Source organism: Mustela nigripes, chromosome 12 (genome assembly GCF_022355385.1).
Source record: "Mustela nigripes isolate SB6536 chromosome 12, MUSNIG.SB6536, whole genome shotgun sequence".
NCBI classification, from domain to species: domain Eukaryota; kingdom Metazoa; phylum Chordata; class Mammalia; order Carnivora; family Mustelidae; genus Mustela; species Mustela nigripes.
In genome coordinates, this window is record NC_081568.1 from 5,660,418 (window position 1) to 5,674,235 (window position 13,818).

Genomic DNA, 13,818 nt, shown 5'->3' on the forward strand with positions numbered 1-13,818 from the left:
TGAGAGGCTGCTTCTGCTCTTGCGGGATGTGAGAGGCTGCTTCTGCTCTTGCGGGATGTGAGAGGCTGCTTCTGCTCTTGCGGGATGTCTCTCGGCTCAGCCTGGCTGGAATCCAGCCAGCCTCAGCACTCCTTGTCTCTCCCCGGCCCACCCTCTGGTGCTTCGGGGCCATCAGGATCCCACACCCACAGTGCCTGGTTCCTCCTCCAACCAGGGGCTTCCTAAGACCCTGATACCCACACACCAGATGCCAGGGAGTCTGTAACTCTGTGTTACCTTCTGGGAAAATTTCAGTGCTGGGAGTGAACGGGTGCCTGCCTCCTCCTCGAAAGAAGGCTAGGTTTGGCGGAAGTGGTCTGGAAGCCTAGGCTTGAGGACCTGTGTTCCTGACCTTGAATTAGCAGGATTAGGGAAGGAGTCTCTCCACACTCCCACCACCGACTGGCTGTAATCCCTGGTCAAAAGGAAATCCAGGTAAAATTCAAGGGATTCTTCTCATTCTCGTAAGAGGTTCTTTGTACTGTTTAAAGGATTCTGTAAGGACTTTTTTATAACTGCCAACATCAAGGAAATTAAGGCACAACCAATGTCAAAAGGCTTTCGGTGTGCTTTCTAGTCTATCTTCCAAATTCAATCAAAAGTGCCGTGGGTTACCGACAATCTTAGTGATCACGGAGAACTACCCTGACATCCTAACTGCTCACCCCCTAGCCTCCTGAAAACCTGCCAAATGTAGGACGTGTTCCTATGATTTCATTTATTTTTGGATTAAATACTGAGTTTCTGAAAGTGTATTTAATATCCCAGAAATATTAATACCCTTCATATCCTCCCATTAACATATGTTAGCTTAAATGCCAGAGGCAACATTCATGCTAATATTCAAGTAAAATCCTTCGATAAAGGAGGTCAAGAGAAGGTAAGCCTGATGGAGAATTTTCCTCCAAGAGCTTTACCTTTGTCCCCCTGGGGACCTGCCTGCCATTGACTTGTCATTATTGTACAGCTGGGTTTGATTTAAAAGAGAGAGAGAGAGAGAGAGAGAGACCCACAGTAAAATGGGCAAAAAATAAGAGTGATCAAGTGCAGGGTTTTTTGTTGTTTTTTTTTTTGTTTTTTTTTTTTTGCTAGAAAAATCAGACAGATAGTTGTTCAGTGTGAGAAAAAAGTCAGGAAATGTATTTGTTACCACATTTCCTGCGCTGAGAAGCCTGGAGCACGCACGCACGCCTTTATGCCTTTCTCTGCCTCCCCCTGCGCCCCTCCCCCGCTCCACTCCCCCGCCCTCCCTGCCCTAGCAGCTCCCTGGAAGCTCCCCCTGCCCATGTTGCTCACTTCAGCCTGTGGGTGGGCCCTGCAACCGCCTTCCTTCTAGAAGCTTTCTCAGAAACCCACCAGCCCCTGCAATGGGCCCTCCCTCCAGCACCATGGGGCTTAGGATCTGTGCCGTATAATTCAGCACGTGATTATGTAACAGGTGATTGACTCCCCCTCTTTTTTTTTTTTTTTTTTTGGTTCAGTGTAACTGTTGTTTCCCCATACACAGAGTGTGTTTTCGGAGACAAGAATTGTTCCCTGCGCTGGCTTTCTGTCCCCCAGTGAAGCCAGCAGAATGCTGCCCACAGAAGTGTTTCATAAGCATGCACTGAGGAAACACTGCTGCCTCGTGTCATCTCATGAGGTCCCCTCCACCGAGTCCACTCATCTGCTCTGCACGCCCCTTCCCCTGCCTCCCCACCACCCCCCTGCCTCCCCAACACCACCCCTACTCCCCAACACTACCCGTATATCCCCAATACCACCCCAGCCTCCCCAACACCAGGCCTGCCTCCCCAATGCCACCCCTGCTCTCACATACCACCCCTGCTCCCCAGCACCACCCCTGAGGCAGTTAGGTGACCCTGGTGGCACAGGAATCCTCTTCAGATGCCCTGGCGTGGGCCCAGGCCCTGAGGGCAGACAGACACGGACAGCGCTGGTGAGCAGGTGACCCCCGTCGCACCACGATGACACACCATCTCACACATGCTACTATTCCTTGACTCCAGTCTGCTTCGACTTGTCCCCTCGGTTGGAACTAGTCTCCTGCCCTTGCTCAGCCAACTGGGCAGAGCCCCCCGTTGTCACCACCCACGTCGCGCGTGCCTGCCGGTGGCGCTTCCTTTTGTATTGTCACCTGTGATCTTTTCAAGAGCAAGCGCGCTCACGAGGTCGCTGCAGCCCCGTTTTGTTCATTGTAGTGCTACAGGCACTTGAGATACAAGATAAATATTCCCACCTCGGGACACTAGAGGGAATGTTGGGGTGCACCAGCGGCAGCCTGCCGGCACTGCTGTGCAGAACACGTCTGGCCCTCATCCTCCCCCCCCCCCCCCCCCCCCCCCCCCGGTTGACTTCTTCCGAGCGCGTGGCTCTGAGTTCAGCCCCAGTCGCCAATCCCTGCTGCCAAGGCTGCCAGGGTCCTGGCCTGCCGGCATCCTGGCCCTTCCCCGTCCTCCCTTGTCAGATGTCTGCAGGCACTGTGGCATCAGCACCTTCCTGAGGTTAGCATTTCTGAGTGGCAAACCTTGAGAGCAGACAGGAAACCCAGAGATGGCCTTATCCAGCCCCGCATTTTGTGGACGAGAGATGTCCAGCTCTGGAGGCACCGCCCGCTTCAGCAGTTTCCACTTGCAGTCGTGGAGGGGGAATGTTTTGGAAGGCGTCAGACTGTGTGTGGAGAGAGTCACCAGCAGGTGAGCACCCAGCGCTAGGATGTCCACGTTCATGGTCATGGGAATGCGTGGCACGGAGGATGCCTTGCAGTGATGGCCAAGCCATCCACTGGTCAAAATCACGTTGGAAAGTCAAGACACCTCACAGAGAGTCTCATTTGTATTTCCCTCTGGTCTAGTTTCCTGACACACATTATTCAGCTGTTGGCCCAGTTTGTTTTAAAACTGGATCCTGGGGAAAGTACAGCTTCTTCTTAAAAGACTTTTGGTAAGATGGCGGAAAATTTTAATTTACGAGTGAATTTAGACACTAAATTATTCTAGTAAGAAAGTCCCTCTCATAATAATACTTTGCAAAATGTTTTCACATTTAGGAGAACCCTACAAATAAGAAAATCTATTATTTTACTTGATAATCAAAACAATTCAGTTTAGCAAAGTAGAAACTAAAATGTAAAATAAGAGATTCCCTTTTACATTGTCAGTAAAGTCAGCAATGAAAGTAGTAATACTTGTCATCATACTACTAGCAATAAGTACGTGATGACAGCCAGATTTAACACTAAATGACCGGAATAGACGTACATCTCAGCAACAAATACAAGAGAGTGACTCTAACCAAAAATAACACCAAGAAAGCCACCCCCCAGAGCGTCTTTTAGAACAAGGATGCCAGACACAGTACATGAAAATGCTGACACACGTCAGAAGAGATTTTTCTCTCAATGTGGTCATCTTGGGCTTTGTGTCGCAGAGATTCTGTGCCCGCCCACCGACCCTGGTCCCGGCAGAGATTAAAGCACAAACATCAAGTCTGTCCTGTGGAAGGAAAGTAGGTCACACACTGGCTGATAGAAAAGCTTTCTATGCCCCAGCAGTGTTTTTCCCTTGAAGTCTATTTTCTCCAGTGCCAATACAATTCTGCCAGCTTTCTGTTGTATTTTCCCACTGTCCTCTCCTTCCTTCTTTTTATTCAGCCTGTCCTTGTCAGTATGTGGGTTTTAGGTGTGTCTCTGGTAAACAACATCTAGTTGCATGTTATTTCCTCTGATCTAGCAGTCTCTCTCTTTTACCTGACAAGTATAACACATTTACGTGTATTATAATTACTACTAGACTTACTTCACTTTTTCTTTAATTCATCATGTATCTTCTTTGCTGTTACTTTTTTTTTCTTCCTCTCCAGTATTGTCTTAGACCCACGCAAGTTACCTGTTCTGTTTATTCCCTCTAGGAACTATTTTCTTTTTACTCATTAACTTCAAATGTGTGATGTACCCACGACCAGTGGAGCTCAATAATATCTCCACCTTGTTGAGGAGGAATACCGTCCTCTAAATCTGATCATTCTGTCTTCCATTTCATTCTCGAATATGGAAGATGGAATAAGATGATCAGATTCTTGAAATCAGAAACTCTGGAGTTATGCTGAAGAAGGGAAGGTAAGAGCTGAGTCAGTAAGCTGTACAAGAGCCCAGAAAGATGAAGAGTATTGGATACGTTTTTCCAAATTTAAACTGTTCTTGTTATGCTTTGTTGCCATCATTCTTACTGCGTGTCAGTGTCTCAGCTTTCTTCCTTCTCCCAGGACTCAGTCTCCGTAGTCCCAAAGGATAACCCTTTCAGTGAGACCCTGTGCATAATGTATTCAGCTTTTGTATTTAAACAGTGGTCTGGGGTTTTTTTTCATTGAGTAATTGCGTGTGATAATTTTTCTAATATTGTGAAAACATGAGTCCATATTTTCCAAGGAGAGATCTAGAGGCTAATTGATGTTTCTTGGCTGGCAATATGCCTTCTCTCTGGTGGTTTTGTAGATTTTCTCCTTGTCAGTTATGGGCCATAGCTTCCTTGTGCTGAGGTAGAAGTTTGCTTTCATTTTCCTGTCTGGGAGTCAGGATGTCACATCAGTCACGGAGCTCATGCTTTTCTCCAGGTCCACTAAGCAGCTGGTCTGTAGTTCCTTGTATTTTGTTTCTTTCTTGGTCCTTCTCTTCTCTTTTTCTCAAACTTTCGTTACAAGTGTCTGGAATCTTCATTATGCCTTCTGTGCCTCAAGATTCCTTTTATGTTTTTCATCCCTTTCTGTTCTATGGGCTATTTCCTCAGAGCTATCCTACCCTTCCCAGCATAGCTACTGAGTTTTTCAATATCTACGTTTTCATCTCTTGAGAATCTGTGGATCTTTTTAAAAATGCATCTGTTATTTTCTCTTAAGGGGTCATTCATTATGTGCTCTAATCCATCCTTGACTACTTCAATATAATTTTGCAGGCTGTTGAAGATGGATGATACGTGAAGGTCCTGTGGTGCTAATTCTACTTTCTGTTGTGTCTGTTGATTCTTCCTCTTATGGCCCATAGTCCTATGTGGTTCCTAATTGCTTTTTTATTTTGAGGTCATGTTTGGTGGGACTTATCCTCCAACCACTAGCAGGAACTCGAAGGGCTTTTTCTGGTCTTTGACCCAGTGAATAACCCCTCAACTTGAGGTTCCTATTATGAAGTATATAATATGATGTCAAACTCCTCACTACATTTAGAGTTAGAATTTATCTAAGTTTATTAGAAGTTTAAGACTAGTTTACATAGAGGGAGCAGTCTTCTGAGGCCTCTGGGATTTGTTTGTTTGTTTGTTTTGTTTTTGTTGAAGTATAATTAACATGCAGTGTTATATTAGTTTTAGGTGTGCTATATAATGATTCAACAGCTCTGTACATTACTCAGTGCTCATATGATCCAGTAATTCCACTATTGAGTACTTCCCCAAAGTAAATGAAAACACTAATTTGAAAAAATATATCCACCCCTCGAGCTTCTGCTTTTATTCAGGGTTCTTGGTCTCAGCTGTTCGCCCTTTGCAAGCCCAAGACAACATCTTCTTTCCTGTGGGCATCAGAAGCCCACCCTTTAGGTGTTACAGCTTGTGTCCAGTTCTAGAACACTCCTAGGCCAACCCCACAGTCTCAGTCCCTCTAGCAGTGAACTCCTTCTTTGTTTCTGACTGCTAGAAATTTCTCTTTGAAGAATAAGTGGCTGATACACATGAAGATAAGATTGTTGAGTGAAAGATAAGATAACATACTGAGCATACCTCTGTTGAGTCCCTGCTCTTAGCTGCACGCTGTGCCACTTGGGGAATATGAAGAGGGGTGTGATATGGTCACCATCCTCAGCCAGCTCTCCGTGTTCCCAGAGACAAGTGCATCATCAAAGATAGCACAGTGTGGACAGGCTGTGAGTGCCACACAGTGGATGGACGGCTGAGGAATGTGGTTCACTTGGCTTATGAAAGAAACAGGTTGATTGGTAAAATAGGACTGACTGACATCAAGAAGCCTTTCTGTAGGAAAAGCGAGTACAATTAAAGAAGTGAAGTACACGTGGCAGTCTCTGTGGCACATGTACAATGTTACAAGTAATTATGCTACAGCTGCTTGCTGCCATTCAAAAAGACAGTCCTTGAGGAATTAAAATGCCAAAGTAGGTTTTCCTTCAGGCAAATACACAAAAAATGCATGCTTATATGAAAAAGTCACCATTTTTTCAGGCAAGATTTTAAGATGAGTTTTGTTTTTCTAATAATAAAAATGTATTACTTCCCGTTATATTTACAGCTTTTTGAAATGTTTTTCATTGTATTAATATTAATAGCAACATCTATTTCTTTTCGGGCAATTGATTTTATTTTTTAAAAGGACACCGGGGCTCCTGGTGGCTCAGTCAGTTGTTAAGTGTCCAACTCTTGATTTCCGCTCAAGTCATGATCTTAGGGTTGTGAGATGAAGCCCCACATGTGGCTTCACACTGTGTGTGGAACCTGCTTGAGATTCTCTCTCTCCCCCCCATTCTCCTGCCCCCCCCACACGCACATGCACACGTGTGCTCTCTCTCTATCTAAAAATAAAAATAAGAAATAAGAAAAGTAAAAGGATCCTAATGAAATTGCCAATGCAATCCATGCTATAAAGATCATGTTGAATTAGGAAGAATTTTAGAATGCGGATTACCCATTGTTTCCAGTGCAAGAGGTTCAAAGTGGGGTGGGGGTGTGGGTAAGGGATAGAAAGGATGAAGGGGGAGGAAATGTTTTTTTCCTGTTGTTTTTCCTTTAATCCAAACATAGTATATGAACATTTCATTTTTCTGAGGAGAATCTTCTGCCTGTACTGAATGAAGAACATTGACTTCCATCCACACCATTGTTAGCCAGCTGCCCTGGTCACTGTCCCCAGCACCAAACCCAGGGTAGCGTTTCCATATAAATTTATATTCTTTCTCCTTTTCCATCTGCTACTGCAGTTAGTCCCAGTTCCACATCTATCAGTGGATGCGGGGGCATTAACAGCCGAGTGTGTTTCTGGAAGACCAACAGTCAGCTCACTGTGATTGGGAGGCCATGTGCATAAGGCGAGACCCCCTAGTGGTCAAGAAAGGCAGGACAGGACGCAGATTTGACTGGAGTGATGCCAGTCGCTAACCCAAAGATCACATGGAGGAACGAACCCGGGCTCTCATTTTCATCTGAAAAGCACCTTCTGAATAAATGCCCAAATATTCTGGGAGATGGTACCATTATGATGTTTCACTGGGATGATGCAAATTTTGGTAAACTTATTTTTCCAGCAGAGATTTTACTCGAATGCTTAACCCAAAGTAGAATCAAGTGAGCTAAATTACCACATCAGGATCCGAGCAGAGCTTTTGCCCAGAGCCGCAGTAGAATCCATGGTCTCCTCTCCCTTCCGACGTCTCTTTTCTCCTCAGCTTCCGCAAACATCTTCACCTCCTCCTCCTCTCTCTGTATTGTGGTTCATGGCCCGTGTCCCCGTCACCGGCTATTTCCTTGTCCTGTGGCCAGCGGTGCCCAGTCTCACGTTTAGAACACTTCTCTCCTTGGCCTCTAGTTGGCGAGAGGAATGAAGAGAGAAGGCAGGCTGCCTGGAGGAAACACTGTAGTGAAGAAGAGGGAAGATGAGGGGTTTTTGTTCATATTGATAGGAAGCGAGGAGATTTTTCGTCCCTAAAATGTCTCTGAGAAGTATTATGTTTTCTTCATAAATGTAACAAGAGCTAAGGCTTTTAAGTCCCAACCCAGTGCCTGACGTGGCTCATTTAATCTCTTACAAGACCAAGGAGAGGAGTATTATTGCCCCATTTTAGAGATGAGGAAGCTGAGACCATGGAGGATAGTTAACTTGCTCAACTGTGGATGTTTGATCCTGGGACCCTGGGCTGGTTCTTACTGTCCTAACCTGTAACTTTGTTGTAGGAGTTCACGTAAGGGCACCGGGGTGGCTCAGTCAGTTAGGCATCATGATTCTTGATTTCACCTCAGGTCATGATCTCAGCGTGCTGGGATCAAGTCCCTCATCGGACTCCACACTCAGCAGGGAGTCTGCTTGAACTTCTCTCTCTCTCCCTTTGCCTCTGCCCCTCTCCCCTCAAGCTAACTCTAAATAAAAAAAAAAAAATAATTAGTAAGATTGCTAAAAAAAGAATCTCATTTAATCGCATCATATCAGCATGTGACACACTGTGATGCTTCCATTTTTGAGACTAAAGCCGACATGTTTTTGAGAATCAAACAGAAAGATGTAAAAGAGAGAGCGAAATAAAGGGGCTGCTTGTTTGCTGGGGAGGATTTGCTGCTGGGGGTTATGGATGTTACACCTGTTTTACCATCATATTAACTTAGTACAAGTCAGAAAGTGAGAGGATGTTGGCCTTCTCTTAAAATTTTTGAAATCGTAACCTCTTTTTGGTGTTTTCAGGACACGTAGCCATCCAGCCACAGCGCCTTTCGCATGAAGGTGAAAATGTAGATCCCTAGAGAAGTCTTACGTACCCGCTTGCCGTGTCAGGGGACCTCTGTGACTGTGCACAGTAGTGCCTGGCACAGGTCGCATGTCAGCCACCCCTCAGGACTCTCCCCACCTCTATTCCCCTACACCTGGATGAAGGTCCAGATCATGGCAGCCCCTCTCTGGAAAGGCAGCCTTCAGGATGAAGTGACCTCACGCCCTGAAACCCCACAGAGCAGAGTCTGGGCCCCAGAAAATGCTGCGGGAACATCGCTATCCTGTAAATACCTTAGTCCTTTCTCATCCCCAAAGACCTTCTCCAGTGTCCATGGTCACTAACCCGTTATTCGCAAGAGCCACAAACCAGAGGCCACACAGACGAATGGGTAAATAAAATGTGTTTACATAGAACAGAATATGATTCAACCTTATGAAAAGAAGGAAATCTCATCACATGTGACAGCATGAATGAGCCTCGAGATGCGCCTGAGGGAAAGAAGCCGGTCACAAAACACCCATAGCGCATGATTCCGTGTTTATTAGAGACCCAGGGTAGCCAGACTCTTAGAGGCAGAAGTAAGACAGTGGTGGCCTGAGGGAAGGGGAAGGGGGGAGGGAAGTTCTTTAATGGTCTAGACTTTCAGTTGAGCGAGGCGAAAAATCGCAGACCTATGCTGCACAAAAATGTGAATACGGGTAACACTACCGGACCGTGCGCTTACAAATGAAGATGGCGGGGCGCCTGGGGGGCTCAGTCGGTTAAGCGTCTGCCTTCGGCTCAGGTCATGATCCCGGCGTCCTGGAATCGAGTCCTGCTTCGGGCTCCCTGCGCGGCGGAGGTCTGCTTCTCCTTCTCCCTCTGTTCTTCCCCTGCTTGTGCTCTCTCTCCCTCTCTGTCTCTCAAATGAATAAATAAAAAATCCTTTTAAAAAAAAATGAAGAGGGAGAGTGTTCTGCTATGTGTTTTTTAACACAATTAAAAATTTGGAGAAGAGCCTCTCCAAGTGGAAAGCAGCACCGACTGGGTGGGGTGAGGTAAAGCCATCAGCAGGACGCTTGCCCCGGGGCAGCAGGGGTTGTCCTGGAGGTACGTACGGACTTCAGTCTGCTTTGGGGTCCCGTGTGTTCTGACGGTGAGCTTCCAGGCCGCTCTGTTTTCTGCATGGATCTACTCAGTGATGATAACGGCTCTATCATCGCTGTGATCTGAGACCCAACACATCCCCCAGATGGTTTAATTAACTGACACATTTTTCCTTTACCAGAGATTTTAAAAATAATAAAAATAATAGTAATTTCAGGTCGTTCTATGTTTAACATAGAAATTTAACTGATTTGTTCTTCATTTGTAACAGTGATGCCAACATAATTTTAATAAGGTTTGTGACCTGGTCTAGGCCTCAGGGGTAGGGCGGAGCAGAGCCTGCTCCTTTGCTCTGTGAAGAATCCTGAGGCCTCAGGTGGTTTTAAGCCTCATGAAGAAACTTCATGCAATGTGTTTCCTCTTCTGTCTCCTCCCAGCAATGCAGCAAGAAAGCCTCGGCCTCTCTCCTGTGGCTGTTGAAGTCGTCGGGCATCATCGCGGACCGGCCCTGGCCGCGCGTCTCGCTCACCGTCCTCACCACGGCCATCATTCTGACCATGGCCGTGTTCAACATGGTGAGTCAGGGCGCCCGCCAGGCGCGACCCTCTTGGCTTCTGGTGCCCGAGATGGTGGGACTTTCCAACCTCGGCCGTAGCTCCCCGTGACACGAGTTACCCCCTCTTCAACTCAGCGTCCACCCGTGGCACCGGCAGCTTCTCACCTCCCTGCTGGCCTCAGAGACGATGCTGAACGCCGGCAGGGGAATCACCGAAGAAACAGAACCATCGAGATGCAGGGAGTGCCGTGGGACGGGCATCCTGCTCTAGAGTCTGAAAGGCCCGGTCTCCAACGTTAGCTGCCCACCTTTCCAGCTGGGGATTTTCGAGGTGTTCATTAAACTTCCACAGCCCCCATTTCCACTACTGAGACCAGGAGCGAATGATGGAGAAAGAATTCTTGAGACATCTTTGGGGCAAAAGGGTGCCTTTACCATAGCGCGGAGACAGGACCCATGGGCAGGAAGCGCTGCACCGGGGTTGGGAGGAGTGACTGATTCTAGACTCTTTAGTTAGTGGGGCTTAGAGAGAGCATAAATCCTAAGGAATGTGGAAGCAAGGCTTCCGGGACCTAGAGGGGCTAGCTGCTGCTCAGACAAGGTTATTTACTAGAGTCTCGTAAAACCTTAGGCTCCAGACCCTTCCGCTATAGACCGTGGGCCATGTGCTGGGATGGTCATTGCTAACGTAGATCTTGAGGGGGTTTACGGTTATCAGAGGCTAGTTACACTAACCAGAGCAAAGCTGTCGCGGAAAAACATGGAAGGAATTCCTGGAGGAGCCGGTAGAGTCTGTGTGCCTCAGGAATCCTGCCGCGAGCCCCCGAGTCCTGGCGAAGTCTGGTCATGGTCTCTTTGACTCCCCCGGCTCCCATGTCTAGGACAGCCCCAGGCGGCTTGTGAGTATTGAACCAGTGGTGTCTCTTACTAGATCAGTGTTACCACTCGGGCCGTGTCCTTCAGAAGAGACACATAATCAACCCGGGCACCCGGCAGTCATCATTATTATTCTGACATTATCGCCATCGACCGTAAGGCCTGAAGATACTTCATATTTTGGGTGTTTTACTGGTTGTTTGAACTACACAGCATCATGTCCAGTCCTTGCCTTCCAGAAGCAGGAAATAAGTTGAGGAGGTAGACTATATATATATTAAATAATAAACACATAGTTTTTGCCATTTAGCTTTCATTTGGCATAAAAAAGATCTATCGAGCATTAGTATGTGCCTGGTGCATTGCTAGATGCTGGAACCCAAAGTCTGTTCCCTGCCTCTGGGAGTTCACGGTGAAGTCCAGGAGACCGGCAGGCAGCAGGGTAAGGCCACCGTGAGTCTCCCAGCCAGCAACAGATGTGTGGAGAGGCGGCAAGTGGGGAGGGCAGGGCCGGCTGCGCTGTCTTCTAGGGGACGGGGAGAAGGAGCTCCCGGGGCGGGGGGGTGGGGAGGAGACATGCAGCATCCGGGATCGATTAAGAGCAGGTGTTTGCTTTAGGACGTAGCGACGGGCCTGGGCTGAGGGGGACCTCGGGTGTTTTCTTGGCGTCTGTCCTGCCGTTCCTCCGTGGAGCGTGTTCCTTCTGGGATGCACGTGCAGACTCCGGTGAGGCTGTTGCCGGCGGGAAGCCAGAGCTGGGACAGCCTCTTCCACTTCCCTCTGCCTAGCAGTCCTTCTTTAGGGGTCCTGGAGAAGGGGCGGGGGTGCCCTTGGCCTGATAAAACCAGGATTTATCACCAATTTTTTTTTAAGATAGAACCGACATGGGAAGCACACCTGATTGCATTTCAGAGAGAATATTCAGTGGGACTGAGGGCCAGACACTGTCTGTAAATGGTTGAGGAGCTGAGCACTTAGCAGCAGATATTTATTTATTATATATATATATATATATATATATATATATATATAAACTGTTTCCTTTGGAGAAAAAAATGCATCCTCGGGACCAGAAATACATCTCCCAGCATTGTTTTCCTTTCTCGTGGCAAAAGGAATTTGTTGCCAACAGAGGTAGAGAAGTCTGTGCGACACAGGTCAGGAGTATGATAGATGACCCTCGAGACAGGAATGAAATAAGGCTTTGCTCCCCCCTCACCGCCACCCCCCCCGCAGCCGAGCCATGGGCAAGGAGGAAGCAGATGACCTTTTTCCGCCCATCATTTCTGTTGATCGCCGGTGCTGTGAAATCAGTAGGTCTTCTCCATCAGCAACCCTTTTGCATTTACGATTTCAAAGCAACACCATAAAGCAGTATGAAAGCCAACAGTAGGCAGGGAAAGGAAATCACTACCCCTGGTTGTAAAGCTTTCTTATCATTTCTTATTAACCACAGAAGGGGAAGGGTTTTCTCACCAAGGTGGGGTCTTTGGCCACATCTGAAGATTTTCAGAGGCATGCCCTCCAGCTACTCGGACCGCTGTCCCCTAAGTTGTGATGGCAGGAGACGGACACAGGGTCTCCTGTCATGGGCCACACTGATGAAACATTCAGAGTCTGAGCACCAGAGGGTGCTGTGCAAGAAAGTGGACGCCCAGGGTCATCCGCCCACTCTGTGGCAAGAAGACCCTTAGTTTTTCTGGGACACAGGTGCCCTCCGGTCTTTACCTGGGTACCGTTAAATGCTGCCGGCATGATTTCTGTGCCTTTTTTCCTAAGCCTGCTTCAAGCCCCATCCTGGCGAGGTTTCTGTTTAATTCAGCATAGCTTTTTAGACTTACCAGCCCTTCCTTTGAGAACACAATTTCCAAATTGACGGAGCCCTGCTGCCAAGTTGTGGCTTCACTATTTTGTAGCCCTCTTTAGCCCAGTGAGGCTGATCCAGACCTTGGACTCCCATTTTAAAAGAAGAGCAGCTCTTGTGTGTGTGTGTGTGTGTGTGTGTGTGCACGCGTGTGTGCGCGCATGCACGTGCACATGCTGGGGGAAAGCTGCCTGTTCTGCTCAGGTCCCTGGGAAGAAACTAATTTTTCATCCAAAAAATGTTTCCTTTGAAAGTCATAGCCTCACTCCGGTCCCCTTGCAAAGCTCCTGTGGTTTTTACGTGTTCTCTTTGGGATAAAGCAAAAAGGCTTTCCTTTTTTCCTTTTCTTTCTCATCTTTCTGCATGTACTGCTTCTTAGTTTTGTCTTGGGTAGAGTACACGTAAAGTAAGATCTGTCGCCTTGCAGTGGGCAGCTGAGTGGCTCCGAGGCCATTCCCGCTGCTGAGCACCCACCACGACGAGTCCCAGAAGCTTTTTATCATCCCAAACAGAAACTCCGGCCCGTGAACCACTAACTGCCCGCTGCCTGCTCGCCCAGGCCCTGGTACCCTCCATGCTCCAACCAGCCACGGGCCTGGTCTAGACCCCAGTGCACGGGGATTGCCGATGTGTGTGTTCCTGGGTCTGACTGATGTCCCAGGGCACGTTTTCCACGTTCTTGTTGTCTGGGATGCACAGTCCCTCCCCAACAGGGGAGCCCCTCCATTCACCCTCAAGTTTTCTGGCCGCAGGCAGGCAGCCCTCCCGAACATTTGTCTAGTATCAACGGCCGTCACCTTCTCGAACTCAGAAATGGGGGCTGTGTGGGCCGAGACGTGAGGGCCGGGGCTGCCCGCCGTCACCCTCCACCCGTGGCCGTGCGTGTGGCCCTTCCACACGGGTCTCCACATGTGTTGCTGG

The 13,818-nt window shown here is 47.9% G+C and overlaps 1 protein-coding gene across 1 annotated transcript in view; it reads left to right on the forward strand.

The window, feature by feature from the left end:
- ADCY2 (adenylate cyclase 2) overlaps positions 1-13,818 on the forward strand; it is a 413,634-nt gene that overhangs the window by 339,683 nt on the left and 60,133 nt on the right. Inside the window, exon 16 of the mRNA XM_059416859.1 lies at positions 10,039-10,176. Within this exon, the coding sequence (XP_059272842.1) occupies positions 10,039-10,176 (138 nt within the window). The remainder of the gene's footprint in view (positions 1-10,038; positions 10,177-13,818) is intronic.